Raw genomic sequence first — 15,933 nt, 5'->3', positions numbered from 1 at the left:
TTAGTGTTATAATTGGAGGAGGCCTTAAAGATTATTCTAGCGCCTTATATTACAGAGGAGAAAACCATAGTACAAACAAGATATTAAATGATTTGTCCAAGGTCAGCCAGTTAGAGAATCGACATTCAAACTAAGGTCTCCCCATCCCCAAATCCAGAGCACATTTCACATCATGCTGAAGGACATTAGTGTACTTAAAACTTATTTGCATTTTACACATTTTGATAGCATATGATCCTCCAAATGTGGGCAACAGGAAATGTTTATTTATATACAAGTACATGGGAAAGCAATTTCCATTCATCTTTTTAAAAAATTCTGTACAAATAAAAAGTTATTAATACATTCATCCTTTTCACACAAAATACATTCTTTTTACTTTTACTCTCAGTATGAATTATTTCTTAATAAAAACTTAAGCTACAATAAACAGTCAGGTGGTTTGATGATTTGACAATCTTTTCTCATGAAGGAAAATCCAAACTTTAAAAGACAGTCAACATATAAAGAAAATTGTATGTTAAAAGTGTCCCTTCCTTGAATCCTAGAAAACTGAATGAGTACTCCTCTCCAGTACGATTTGTAGCTGTCCTTTAAAACGATGCAGAAGACGTTAAAAATTCTCTACGTAACGACAACTCAGTTTCTACAAGATTGAAGCAGTGTTCATGAAATTGATTATCATGTCTAAATGATAGGCTCAATGAAAACTTTTTATGGACATATTGGGGAGTTAGCCATTATTCAGGGGTCTCCTAACTGACCAGTTGATGTAAGATTATAAATTGCATCCTCTAAGTAGGATTTTAAGAAGTTCTCTTAAAGACAAATGACTTGATTTGCTAGACTAATTACTTTTAAGAAATGTGGAAACATATACCCACACAAAAAATGTGTACGCAAATATTCATAGCAGCATTATTTATAATAGCCAAAAAGTGGAAACCACCCAAATGTCCATCAACTGATGAATGGACAAATAAAATGTGGTATATACATACAAGGAATATTATTTAGCCATAGAAAGAATATATTGATTCATGCTACAACATGAAACTTGAAAACATTATGCTAAGTGAAAAAAGCCAGACAGGAAAGACCACATATTGTATAATTCTATATATATGAAATGTCCAGGATAGGCAAATCTATAGAGACAGAGGGTAAGTTAGTGGTTGCCAGGTGCCGGGGTTGGAGGGGGGGTGACTACTAATGAGTACAGAGTTTCTTTGGGGATGAAAATGCTCTGGAGTTAGTGGTGATGATTGCACAACTTTGTGAAAATACTAAAAGACACTGAATTGTACACTTTAAAAAGGTGAACTGTATGGTGTGTGAATTATATCTTAATTTAAAAAAGAGAGATGCAACTTCTTTTAAAAATATTTTGTTCAGATTCCTGTTTCTTCTCCCCTCTTTTAAATGTTGATTGAAGTTTTCATACAATCGTCTTTCTACAGAATGTTTTCAGCTAATTACACTCAGGTCATCATGGGCTTATATTTCTAACAGGCTTTTTATTAAGCGAAAAAAAAATACATGAACACATAAGACACAACAGTGTATTGTTAATATCTGTATATTAACATTTAAAATAAGTATTATGCTTGTATTGAAGCTGCTGGTTAGATTTTATATACTGGTGTATTCAGATATTACTGAGAGCCTATGCGTAAAGTCAACAGCCAAATATTAAGAATTGAGTTCATAAGATATGATTAATATGTTTGTTAAAACTACGTGTATGTTAAAGATCCACGTTTTAAAGGAAAGAGATAGGAAAAGGAGGGAAATCAGGGATTCTCTAAGTCTTCATAAAACAGCTTCTCTAAATATTTTAACTAGCTGCTGAGAAGACCTCCAGAATTGTGTATTTTGCATTTTATTTCATCCCTATACTAAAAGTCATGCATTAAAGTATGTGCAACAATATATATGGGGCACACTTTTTCCCTTTAGATTATCAAAAATCTCTTCTTAACCCCTTCTTATCTAAAATTTTGAACAGTTATTTTGCTGAAAACAGCACCTTTACTCACACACTAGCTCAAATACACTCTGTAGCTCCCTTACATACCGTCAAAGGAGCTCCAAACATCTGGTATGTCTAGAGGACACTTCAATGAGCAGAAATTAGAAGCCAGCATTCCAGTCATTTCAAATTTTCTACAACAGAGACATGAAAGCCCCAACACGCCTTAAAGGGATAAGAGGATTAACAAAATACTTTTTTAAATAAATCAATTGGCAATCAATATCAAATAGCTTAGAAGAAAGCTCCACTAGCATTCTGCAATTGTATAGGACAAGAATATTTATTCCTAAAGATTACATTCCAGAAAGCAATATGTTTAGCAGCTGTTTTTCAGAGGGCTTATCAAGTTTTGCTATTGTTATTTAATCTAGGCATAACTGAGTAACCTTAAAAAAAAGCTGTGCACCAATCAACCAACTAGTGACAAATCCTAAACAGCCCAGCATCTTATCTTTTGTTATTCTGTACATGAATTTTTGCTTTATTAGGCATTTGGTACTCTGATTTTTATTTCAGAACTCAGTGCACAAGTAGAAAGGGAAAGAAATCCTGCTAAATTTGGGCGTTGGTAATTATGTCCATCAAATAATGTCATATATGAAATTAAATTCTAAAATCAGATGACAAAACAGGGATTTGTGACTCCATTTTTACCAAGAGGAGGAAACAAGAGCCACACAACCAGAATAATTCTTCAGAAGCAGACTTTGCTATCAATTATGTTACAACTAAAGAAGAAAAATACATGTATAATTGAAGAGTTAATCAACAGTACGATTATGATTTAATCTGATACCAATAAGAAGCTAAGAGTTTATAAATACTCAGCCTGACATTCTCCAAGGGAATAATTGTTAATTTTGATGAGCTTTTTCTGTCGTTAAAAAAAAATGAGGCAAAAGGGCAATAATAAATGGCAAACATGGCCCCTTTAAAAGGAGATAGGATCAACCCCAATTTTTCTTCCCATGGAGAATGGGATGAAGAAGAAAGAGGTTTAAATTGCACTGTGAGGTATTTCAGTAAGAAGGTTAAGTTTCCTGATAATGAGGAGTTTACAACCCTGGAATTGCCTACTGGGAGAGAGAGTGAGAGAGAATAGCTTTCCTGAAGTATGGAAAGTGAATAGCCTATTGGGTAACAGTAATGCCCAACGGCAGAAGGATACATAAAATAAGTGACTTCATTTTAAGGCCCTTTTCAGAAATGGAGCTCTTTTCTTCAAAGTCAAGAAGGGTTCTTTGTTTTGTCCTAAGGATCTATACTTAGACCATCCAAAGTCTGCTCTTAATCAAGGAGAAAAGAACTAATATTTGAGTGCTGTTTACCAAGCACTGTACTTTCAATTTATCTCATCTAATTTTCATAATAATCCTAACAGGTAATATAAGTTTATCTCATAGATGAGGAAACTGATGCTATAGAGATTGTGCTTTGCATCAAGTCACAGCTAATTCGTGGCAGTACTAGAACTCTTCATACTCAGCCTAGTGTTGGCCCTGCCATACACCTCCCTACATCAAAGTGTCAAAGTCACCCACCAAGGATTCTATCAGGAACTAGAACACATCTCCAAAAATTCTGCTTTTACTCAGTGGCAAAGTAAAATTTTGACTCATGCATCTCAGGAAGTCAATTAAAGAAGAAGTGGCTAGCTTTTGTGCTCTGACCTCTTATCCAAAGGATTCAAAGTCTTACCCAATCTCAAGTATATTTCTTACCATATTGATGCAAGACCAATGAAGAGCCATCAGCTGGCAAGGATACAAGTTATTTTGCAGGTGGAATCATTTGGGTCACAGGCTTTGTTAGCAAATGCTGCTTATAGTTATCTCGGATTTTCAAATCACAGACTTGTGTCTTGTCACTTTCTACATGAAGTGAGTTGGCCTCAGTTCTTTTGAAATCATTCTCAGATCACGTTTTTTCAAGGGAATCAGACAAATGTCATTTTAGATTTTTCCAAAATAGATCTTGGGGACTGCTGTATGCCAGTGACCTGCTAGCCCATCTCTGATGGGAAGTGCAAATCTTTAGTCAGTATATTAATGGGATCTGTCACTGAAGACTCTGCTCTGCTAAAAAGGCCTATTGAAGCCCTGAAGAGACACCAATAATTCACTAAACTCAGCATGACCTATGTTTGGTTAAGTGATAAATACATAATTTCCATGATTTCATGTACCTTCTACTTTCTATTTTTAACTCAAGAACCAGTTTGTGTTTTCAACAGGTCACCAATGAATGAACTGACAAAGCCATCCCAGCCAAGGGCATAATGGTAAGCCTGTCTCTTGGCCTAACGAAATACAACCAACCTCCTCACTGGAGGGTGACATGCACTTTTGGCAGAAGGGCAAAACCTTTAAAAAGAAAAGTCATTAGCTGTGAGTCAATAGATATTTAATGGAACACATTATGAAAGGCAAAGTACTGCATCACAGAATTTTAAGTTAACAGGTCATCTGGTCCAACCCCCACTTAGTGCTGGGATCCTCTGCACATCATCTTTGCTGAGTTCTTATCTAGCCTCTGCTTGACAGAGACTATTACCCAAGGCAGCCCCTTCCATGGTGAATCAACTTCTTGAGAAAGTTCTCCCTGACATGGAGCCCAAATCTGTGGCCTTATGGCCTCTGTTCAGTGGGCCTCATTCCATCCCTTTGAACCAGAGTCTTACTCTAATGCACTAATTATATTCCTCTCTCTTCCCCAGGTTAAATGTCCCATAATCCTTCAAATATTCTTCAAACATCTTAAATTAAGTTCCTTCACCATCTTTGTTATGCCTCAATTTGTTTTTAGTTTCAAAGTATGGCTCTCAAAAATGACTATCATGCCAACATCATGGACTGAGGAACAGAGATGAAGCGTCATCACCCTCGTTCTAACACTACGACATTAATTAGCTATTTGAAGGGATGATGATTTCTGAGTTCAGTATGCTTCACACCCAGTGTGAAGACTGTAAGGAAGGCAGCTTTCCTTCCAAACACGAGTAGGCTCATGTCCCAGAAATGAAATCCAAAAAGAAGAAAGAGAAGAAAACACATCCCTCTCTTATTCCAAAATTAGTGTTCAACCATACTGCTTATGTGGAGTACATTTTGTCTGAAGCATGAGATACACGTTTTTTCACTGCTTTTAATTTTCAAGGTAACTCTCAAAAGTATTATTATAGTTGCATTAAAACACACCTGTCAGGACCTTGGTCATGGAAAGTAAGTAACCAGTTGCAGTCAAAAAAAAAAATTCTAGAAAAAAGAAATGGCAAACTCTAGAAGAGCTCTTTCAGAGAATAATAGGACAGTGATCCCTAAAGTACTTTATGACCTGAGATACACAGTTTTGCAGGATTAATAAATAGAAAATGTCTATCTTTAAAGCCATTGGTTTGGTTGTGGGAAAAAAAATGAAGTTTTTTTCTGATTATAATAAGGTGATACCTGATTCATGTGGCTTGGTTTATAAAAAAACAAGTTTTCACTTTAGTCAGAAGACCAATTCAAAATCACTTGCAACTGGTATTTATTCAGAATGATTCATTAACTGAAACTTGATGCTGGATCTGGAAGAATTATGGGATAGCTTAAAGGTTAAATGAGGCAAATCATTGCTCTAACACTGGAAGTCACTGGTGTCCTCCAAAGGCATCCATTCATGGACAGAAGAAGAAAGAAGAGGACTCCAGTCGTCTATGCACTTCTGCCTCCTCCCTCCAACAAGTCTAAACTGCTTAAAATAAATAATCCTAATCCAAATACCTTATTTTGGCCAGTATTTTTCACCATACCAAACTCTAAATCAGAAATTGACATATTGTCAAATCAATCCTTTCGACTTTCATTTTTAGTTATTTTCTTGCAACTTTACTCAGGAAGATATGCGAACACGAAATGACAAAAAGGGAAAAAGAAAAGCCAATGGCCTAAGCTAAGTAATCCACAGAATGGACAAATGGCCCAGTATAATCAAAATTAAATGTTAATAGAATTCAATAGATCTAATAAAAGTATAGGAAAGCAATAAAAAGCCTTGCATAGGTAAAGGAGAAAGCACAAAATCCTTTGAGGCTACAGTCTACACAAAGCCATAATAAAATATCATTAATATCAGTAAGCTATATGATTTCACAGATTCTCCCAAACCCGACTCCTTGCCATGAATACGATGTATTTTCATTGGAAATTGAAAAAAAAATTACCATATATTTAGTAACTTTATTAAAAGAAGAAAAAGATAATACCAAAAATGGAAGCAGACATGGATTCTGGTAGTCTTTGAGTCAGATCAAGTCAAACTGAATTATGAGAAAGCAACTCTCTTTTTCATCCACCACTAAAAGAGAATTCATTTTTATTTAAGAAGGCTCACGTTAGCAAATATTGCCATGACAATAAGAACTAGTAGAAAGCCCAACAAGTTTCGGTCCTGGCCTGGGTTAAGATGACCACATTTCATTAGTATCCTTTCTCAAGTTCTGTTTGAGAAATTTCTCTTTAACCAGAAAAGCTCCTCTTGGCACTAAGTTGTTTATTCAACTAACATTTATCAAGCACCTACGATATTGTCAAGGATTGTTCTCAAACTTGAGATACAACAGTGAACAAGTGTCCACAAGGCCTAACCTGGAATTTGCACAACTAAGGGGAAAAAATGAAAGCAAGCCCTACATTCTCCTGTGTCCCCACTGATGGGCCATGGAGGGGTGACTATAAGTTACAGGAAGGCTGGGAGGAGTAACAGGGAAGAAAGGGGCCAGGGGCAGAGCCTTCTAATCCCCTTCTGAGAGTGGCCAAAGTAGACAGAGAAGGCTGAGCCCTGGGAATAAGAATTTCAGAATGCAAGAGTGGTCCTAGAAGCTGTTATTTTATGACAAAATTTGTCCAGTCTAACAAAGTCCCATCCTCTATGTTCACAAAGCAGCTTTATTTTCAACACACTTGCTGCCGTGAGACAAAGCTGGGCCATGATGTGCTGGGAACATTAGATTTATCATCTTTCATTTAGGGCAAAAATCCAAACTTAAGGACATTTCCTCACAGTTTAAAAAGAGAAGTTCTTCTGCCCACCTTGATCAACTTGTTTTCTGAATACCTTTAGTTGCTGGCTCAGTGAGGAAGAAGGGGAGGGAAAGGCAACGATTATAAATTATTTTGGTTGGTGTTTATGAAAACGATGTTTCTCTCCTGTAGAGATAGATTCTAAAATAAAAACAATTCAAACTTCTGGGAAATCTTTCCCTTACCCACAGGATCAGGACAGACACAGTGAGGCCAACCTAAAGTATCAGTCCATTGAACAATACATATAATTCCCAGGTGCAAGAGATTGGTCACTCTGAAATGTGCTAGAGAAATGCTAGAAATGCTGTATCAAGATCATGTCTCTATATGACTCACTTCTTTAAAATTAAATAGCTTTCAAAGATCAACACAGCAGGGTGGAGACTGCCACCATCTACAGCAACAGGGAAATTACATATCATCTCCTAATTCAATTCTCATCCATCCGTTATGCTAAGCAGCAAGCTACAGAAACATCTGACAGCATGAACAGCATACAGGTTTAATTATTTTCCCAATTTGCATTTATATCAGTAAACAAATTAGAAGGTATCAAAGTATGGCACTGAAGAAACAGTAACACATATTCAGCAGCATGTCTTCCATTTTGAGTCCTGTTTTAAAATTGGCTATGTAAAGGCATATACATCTCCATCTGAATTGGAGATTTGCAGCAACACATGCATATAAGGAAGGGAGAGAGTTTAGGAGGAAAGCAGGAAGAGACCAGGAAAGAGAGAGAGAAAAAGAAAAAGAAACAGGAAAGAATGTATGGTCATGAGTCTGAGAGTAACGTTACTACAAGAAGGAGGTGACAAACGACTACTCAACCTGCTTCCACAAGCAGAATTTTTCTAAGGTTATCATTGAAGATACAAAAATGGTTCGTGAGACTTCATCTGATGCTATTCTCACTTATCATACTAAAAACATCTACAAAAGCCTAAGCCTTGGTCTGTCCAAGATGGATAGTACCAGGAAGTAAAAGGTGCGACCTGCTACCAAGGACTGTTCTCTGCTTGATCTCTGCACTGCAGTCCGTTAATCCACAGTATTTTGGTCAGATCTGGTCTGTTTCCTCACACGACTCATAATGTCTTAGAGCTAATCTTTTATATTGGAATCTCATCAGACCATTGGGTTTTTTCATTTTTCAAACTTTTTTGTTTACTTACAGGGCAGGAAAGATGAGAAAATAGAAGAAGGTGGTAGAGATTTAGAGGGGAACATAAAAGGAAAGTATTCTTTTTTCCAACACACCCACCCTAGAAAAGGTAGTAATGAGACTTTGAGAAAGAGTGCTGATTCATAGACGTCCCTTATTTTTTTTTTATTTCTATGTAATACATTTAAGGACATCAATGTACTAAAACGTTTGGTCTGTGATAGAGTGGAATCATTAGCACCAAAAGGAGTCATGGAGCTTGGATATATTATTAAAACAATGACTGTTACTGTTGGTGATGGGTAAAGGTTTCATTTCATTTTTACATCCCAAAGTTCTTGAAAGTGCCTGTGGACAAGAGAAATAACACTTTTGAAAATCTCCATGGGGTCGTCAATATGCACCACAGAGACAGGACTTGGCCTTCCCAGTTTTGGTTTGTCTGGTAGACAAGAAAACCAGGGCCCCCAGAAGCCCTAAAGAACAGCCCCTTCATGCACCCACTGACGTGCAGGAGGGAACCCTACAGTACATTTCCCCCTGGGCTGTGCTCAGGAATGCGCTTTTACTTGCTTTTTTAAAAAAACAAAAGCAACATGCTCTGCAGATCATGGAGCGCCTAGTGCAAATTTTCTCCTTGCTCCGACTCCAGACTGCAAAAGGGTGAAACCATTATATGTTCTGCTAATGCTGGCCTGTGGACAAGGCCCTTGGCCTGCCATGCTTTGTAAGCTCAGGAGCCCACAGGAGTGAGAAGGTCCGAGAGCGGGAACCACAGTCATAGCCACATCTCCCTAGCAATTCGTGGCCCATCAGGGCAGCTGCTGATTCCTTTTGTTTCTCTTTGCCTCAGCCTTTAGTTGAAATTACAACAAGTCAAATAGCTAATGCTTTTCCCTTCTCCTGGTAAGGGTGAGGATACATTGTTCACAAGTGTGTTCTGCCTGGCTTCACTGATGAGGCGGCACGCCAAGTCAAGGAAGAGTTTCTCCACGTTATCGGATTCCTTGGCTGAGGTCTCCAGATAATACATGTCCTGAGCTTCTGAGAATTCTTCAGCTCTCTGCTGGGAGACCTCTCTCCTTTCGGCCAGATCAATCTTGTTGCCTAAAACAGGAGTAAATCAAAGAAGGAATCATCATTTGACTTTTGGCAGGCTCAAAAGAATCAAAATTCAATTCCATATCTGAAGTCAAACCAGACAGATGGGCGAGTAAAGCAAAGCAAATGTGACTGTGATCACTGGAATGTTTATTTTTAAAATATTAGTGCCATTTGTAATGGCAAAGAACTGGAAACAACCCAAATGTCCATCAGTGGGGGTGTTGGCTGAATAAACTATGGTGCATCTAAAGTTATTTGGAGTTATTTGCCACTGTAAAAAGCAATGAGGAATATCTCTCTATGCTGCCATGGAATGAGACACTAGGATATATTAAAGTGGAATAAAGCAAAGTAGAAAAAAGTGTATATAATACACTACTGTTCATCTACGAAAAAGGGATGAAGAAAATACACACGCACATTTTATTTGCTTATTTTTTCAATGGGAAAATAAACCAAAATCTTAATTTTAAAGATAATGCTTACCCATGAAAGGAACAAGGTTGGGGGATGGGCAGGAATAGAAACTAGACCTCTCTAAATATACTTCGTTTTATAGATGTGACTTCAGAATCTTATAAATGTTTTACATAATTATACAATTAATTAGAATTATACAATTAATACGAAATTAAATTTGAAAAGCAATTCCTAAAATTGAAAGCAAAATTAAACAAATGAGGCTGTTTATCATGAAGTAGCATAACCACACAGAGAGGAACTATTTTAAGTGAGTTTAAGATACAGCCATTTAACCAGGCATCGCCAGTGGTATACACCCTAAGGACAAAAAGAACTGAAGGAAAAAATCTTGACCCACTGCAGTGATCATCTTGTCAGTGGCAGTGTTGGTACTGTTATTCCAAGGCTGCTATATGTGGATAAGGGGATAAAGCAAATGAGCAATTATGCGGGTGTCACTGGGACTGTGATTTTTGGCATGGGAAAAAGGAAATACAGATATAAGATTAATGAGGTGAAGCATAATTTCTTCAGTCCTGAATTATAAATGGAAATATCAGTGTGAATAATTCATGGTGTATTTTATCTTTAAAAGATTTTCTACGTCTCTTCTCCCAGAAACCTGACAAAGGCAATATGTCAACTGTGTTACTTGGCAACCTTGCTTATGGTAAAAGTGACCCCTGATTGATAAATTCCATCTGGCCTGAGAATTTTATGTATGAATTATAAATATCTAGTGGAAAGCCATAACTTTGGGCTTCCCTGAGTGTGGCAATTCTTCACCTGAAGAGATCCTGAAAGTTAGGACTATGGAGTTGTTACAAGGGAAATTGGCTCCTATGGAGCATTGAGGCTTCTAGGCCAGGACAGATCCTGCACTTGCCTGAAGTGAGCCTTTTTCCGTCCCACTTGAACTGTCCGGGAGGTCCTGGACAGCTATGTGGATTGCTACGAGGACTACTTCCACTGAAGAGGAATGGCTGATGCTGACCTGCTCTTGAGCCACGTTTCCTGTCCTGTATCCTTCTACGTGAACATGATGCCAAGAGTGGCCTCTGGTACTCTTGTGAGTCAAATGTTTAGTAGAGCCTAGTAAGACAATCCCTTGCGGACACTACAGAATTCACTGCACGCACACACACACTAGTTCTGTCCACTGAAAGGCCTAAAAGCAATGACCCATCCACTAGTAAGGAGGATTCCTATCACCTAGGTTATAGTCTCTAAATACAGCTTTCCATTAAAGAGAAACAGTGCTTCTTGAAGAAACGGCTAATTCCAGGTTTGAGATAGGAAATGCACAAGTGTGCCTGGAACACTTCCACCAGAAAGCAAGAACATTATCAAAGATTCCATGTCATGTCAAAAGGACTCAGGAGCCCATTTGAAGAAGCTCCACTGTGAAAGCTGGAATAATTGAAGCATCATAATAATAATTGCAAGGGACTGGAATACATCAAACATATTGAAATTTATAATGATATCCAAAATATAAACAAACTTTAATAGTTTTAGAAGACATTAGGGAACAAACTCATTACTTTGAAAAGTAGTAAATAAAAAAGAAAAAATCAGGCAATTTTTATTGACTGTCCTATGAGAACTATCTTTCAGAATGCCAATTATAAGGTATTTTTGCTAAAAAGAGAAACAAACAGGGGCTGGCCCCATGGCCGAGTGGTTAAGTTCGCGCGCTCCGCTGCAGGCGGCCCACTGTTTCGTTGGTTCGAATCCTGGGTGTGGTCATGGCACTGCTCATCAAACCACACTGAGGCAGCATCCCACATACCACAACTAGAAGGAGCCACAATGAAGAATATACAACTATGTACCGGGGGGACTTTGGGGAGGAAAAAAAAAAAAAAGAAAAACAAACAAAAACTGAATCTAACCAGCCTATAGATTTACCTACAAATCTGCAAGAAAAACAAGTGATAGAGAAATATGTCAAATGACACCACAGGAGTGAAATAACAAAATTCAGACTGGAAAACTCTATAGGACAAACAAATGCTTTAAACAAATAAATTCCAAGGGAGAAAAAATGGAGAGATAACCTACAGATAAAAGGAGAATTAAAGGACATAAAAATCAATTACAACATAAGGATCTTATTTGGATCTTGATTTGAACAAAATTTTTAAAAATGTATGAGTCAATCAAGGACAGTTTGAACACTGTCTAAATTTTTGATGCTATTAAAGAATTAATATTTTTTAGGTGTGAAAATGGCATTGTGGTTAGGTTCTTTTTTTAAAAGAAAATATTATCTTTTAGAGATATACACTGAAATATTGAAAGATGAATTAATACGACATCTAGGATTTGCTTTAAAATAATCTGAAGGGGAGGGCAGACAATAGATGGGGAACAGATAAAATAAGATTGGCCATGAGTTGATAATTGTTGAAGCTGAGAGATGTGTACATAGGGGCTCATTATACTGTTTTCTCTACTTTTGCTTATGTTTGAAATTTTACATAATAAAAAGTTTAAAAAAAAACAAGCCAAGTGCCTCTTTCACACTGAAATGACTAATTATCTCCCCTCAAATCTTCATTCAGCTTTCTTAGATAGAATCCCAGGGAGTCATGCTTTAACTCAAGTTCTCAAGGGCTTTCTGTGAAACAGAAAGAAAGCCCAAGTCCAGAGTGGGGGCTTCCAATGCTTCATGGCAAAGGTTCTCCAGTGTGCAAGAGGGTTTCCAGGACTGGGCATGGAGCACTAGATCAGAGAGAGGCAAATACCTAATCCAGTGGCCAGAAGGAAAAGTCCAGCAATTTGTTACAAAGCAGCACATTACAGTTGAACAAACACAGGATTTGGAGTCAATGTTAGATGCTGTGCAACCTTCAGCAAAGAACTGCACCTCTCTGAATTTTGGTTTCCTCAACTGTAAATTAGGGATCATGACATATAAAGTTCCTTGTATGATTCCTGGCACACATATCCTAGCTATAATGCTTACCATAAAATGTTTACTTAGGGGCCGGCCTGCTGGCATAGTGGTTAAGTTCACATGCTTCACTTTGGAGGTCCACAGGTTTAGATCCCAGGCACAGACCTACACACGGCTCATCAAGCCATGCTTGGCAGGATCCCATATATAAAACAATAGAGGAAGACTGCCACAGATGTTAGCCTAGGGACAGTCTTCCTCAAGCAAAAAGAAGAAAGAATGGCAATGGATGTTAGCTCAGGGCCAATCTTCCTCACACACAAAAAAGAAAGTTTACTTAGCTTACTGTTAACCATAATTTGTAACTTCACAAGGTTTCTGAGTTTTTCTACCCTAATTTCTAAAATTCAGGTCTTGCTAGAATATACATCAATTGTTCTTTCCTGGGGAGAGAACTTTTTTTTTTTTAAAGATTGGCACCTGGGCTAACATCTGTTACCAATCTTCTTTTTTTTTCCCTTCTTCTCCCTAAAGCCCCCCAGTACATAGCTGTATATTCCAGTTGTGAGTGCCTCTGGTTGTGCTATGTGGGACGCCACCTCAGCGTGGGTTGATGAGCAGTGCCATGTCTGCACCCAGGACCTGAACCGGTGAAACCCTGGGCCACTGAAGCGGAGTGCACGAACTTAACCACTCAGCCACGGGGCCGGCCCCTGGAAGAAAACATCTTAACAACAATATATTATTAACATTTTTCCATCACCACTAGAGGTGTTTTTAAGGATCTGGTCCATTTCATTGCAATTCCATTTTTAATGGGTGTATGTGTCACCATAGAAAATCATGAGTTGTTTTCTGCTTTTCCCTCTAACTAAACAGAGGTTCTACCCTCCAAGATGAAACAAACTGCAGAATTGCCTTTAGTGCATTCTTTATGAAAATCAGAATTTCTCAAATCAGCATAAATGTAAGAAGAGAAATAATAAACCAAAGTACATTTTTTAGGCAATAAGCAATTGCTTCAATAATGAATTCTGTATCAACCTAAGACATATATTTACTTCTAGACCAGCAGTGTCCGTGATCTCATAATTAGATTTTTAAAAATGTTTAGCAGCCCACATAACTTTCATGGCAGTCCATCTTCTTCCCTAGAGCCTGCACTGATAAAAAATCAATCAGTGATATTTTCTCCTTTACTTTTCTAAACCATTACCATGGGATAGGACCTATTTCATTTTCTCTTCAGTTGCAGAAGAACTGAATATTGACTACATGAATTATATAGCTGTACACTATATTCTTGGAAGGCACCAAGGCACAAGGCTTTGTGTGATTATAAATTCTCTGATGCCCATAAATCAATTTCCCTCCTCGTTAGTGCTTACTTACCCACTAGCACAGTGATGACCTTGTTGCTAGCATATTGTTCTATCTCCCGCAGCCACTCGGGAAGGCAACGGAAGGATTCCTCACAGGTTATGTCATAGGTGAGGATCAAGGCATTGGCGCTTCGGTAGTAACTCTGGGTAATGGACCGAAATCTCTCTTGACCTGCTGTGTCCCAGATCTGAAGCTGTAAAGGCGTAAGAGAAGCATCAGGTTGCAGAAGCAGGAAAGAAAGCAAGCATTGTCTTACTTTAGTTTAGAAATGGGAGCAAATAATTTCATGGTTATTTTTCTGCCCTAAAAATAAAGCACTTCAAGTTTTTTTAATTTGTTGATTGTGTCTCGTTTAGGAGAGGGGCTTACTTTGCTTTTTGTTTTTTTCTTTGTTAGATTATTTAAGAGTTTCCCCTTTATTCTTAAAAAAAACACACACACACAAAAACATACCAAATATTTATCATGTGCCAAGTTCTATTCTAAGCACTTTACATGTAATAACTCACTTAATCTTCATAACTCTATGAGGTAGGTACTATTACTATATCCATTAATCACTTGAGGAAACTGAGGCACAGAGAGATTAATTAACTTGCTCAGCATCTCACAGCCAGTATATCCCAGAGTCCATGCTCTTAACCACAATGTATTATAAAAGTCGGGATACATCGCAAGCTGTCATTTTGTGATTATTGGCATTTCAGTCAGCAACTGGAGAGGGAGAAAATCCATCTTCACTACCTTTTCCAGTTCAAAATTCAAACGACTATATTAAGGCACTATCTTTGTTAATGAAAATAGGAACAATGCCACGGCAGACAGAGAAAATAATTTTCTTCCACTACTTTCAAACCCTGTGACCTTGGGCAAGTCACTTAATCTCTTTGGGCTTCAGTGGTTTCTTTACAAAAAATGATTAATACTATGAAACCTGCTGAAAGTTCACATTTTCTGAAGTCATCTACCAGTTCTAAGACCTAATAACTGATGGTTCTAATAACAACGAAGGCAGAACACTTCTTGCTTCTCCCTGAATTTCCCCGCACAGAGCAGAAGCCAACAGGAAGAGAACTGTTTCCAGAGAGATCGCTGTGTGGAACGAATCAGAAGGACTGAGAAATAACATCAACAATAGTAATAATCTTCCCTTCTAACTGCATAAATTTGACATGTCACAAGGTGCATTCACCCCCACTAAAGGAACATCGTTTCCTCAGGGAAGGTCTTCTGGAACCTTCAGACTCGGGCAGGTTCCCCATCCTCTACCCCCCACATATTCTCTCCTGCAACCCACCCTGTAATTGTCCCTCACAGCGCCTGACGTCTTTGAATTATTTATTTATTTGTACTAATTTGTTTAATAGCTGTCTTCCTCACTAAACTGAAAGTTTCATGAGGGAGGAAGTTGGGGTTCATTTTACTCACAGGTGTATCCTGGGCACCAAGTAGAGTGTCTGGCAAAAAGTAAATATTCAAATATTTATTGATGGTCTCATTTAACCCCTTTAACATCCCAGTCAGGGAGGCAAGTTTACGCCCCCTGCTTCATTAACAGGCAACCCCATCTCCTCACTGGCCGCTCACGAGGCTGGGACCCAGACTCCAGGCCTTTCTTATTGCCAGCTGAGGACTCATTCCAGGCCATCATGCTGCCTTTGCCCCGGAAACTGATTTAAATATACACCTGCATCCAAAGAGGATGAGGCAGTTGGTGTCACCCTCTGCTCATACCAGTTTAGCTGAAACTGATGAGTGACCGGCAGTCCCTGCCACCAACAGCAGCACACAGGCTCTCCTTTGATTTGAAGCTGCA

General features: G+C 38.1%; 1 protein-coding gene across 4 annotated transcripts in view; it reads right to left on the bottom strand.

The window, feature by feature from the left end:
* Window positions 1-244: 244 nt before the first annotated feature.
* Window positions 245-15,933, bottom strand: part of RAB30 (RAB30, member RAS oncogene family) — an 88,652-nt gene continuing 72,963 nt past the window's right edge. For 2 of the 4 annotated variants that reach the window (XM_008539020.2, XM_070623995.1), the window contains 2 exons: window positions 14,127-14,310; window positions 245-9,373 (listed from right to left, as the gene is read on the bottom strand). In XM_008539020.2, coding sequence (XP_008537242.2) covers window positions 9,123-9,373; window positions 14,127-14,310 — 435 coding nt within the window. In that variant the 3' untranslated portion in view covers window positions 245-9,122. The remainder of the gene's footprint in view (window positions 9,374-14,126; window positions 14,311-15,933) is intronic. The other 2 variants (XM_070623996.1, XM_070623997.1) reach the window with 1 other exon arrangement.

The sequence above is a fragment of the Equus przewalskii genome, chromosome 6 (assembly GCF_037783145.1).
Source record: "Equus przewalskii isolate Varuska chromosome 6, EquPr2, whole genome shotgun sequence".
In the NCBI taxonomy this organism is placed as follows: Eukaryota; Metazoa; Chordata; class Mammalia; order Perissodactyla; family Equidae; genus Equus; species Equus przewalskii.
Note: the sequence above shows the minus strand (reverse complement) of the source record. Positions and strands in the feature narration are given on the sequence as shown.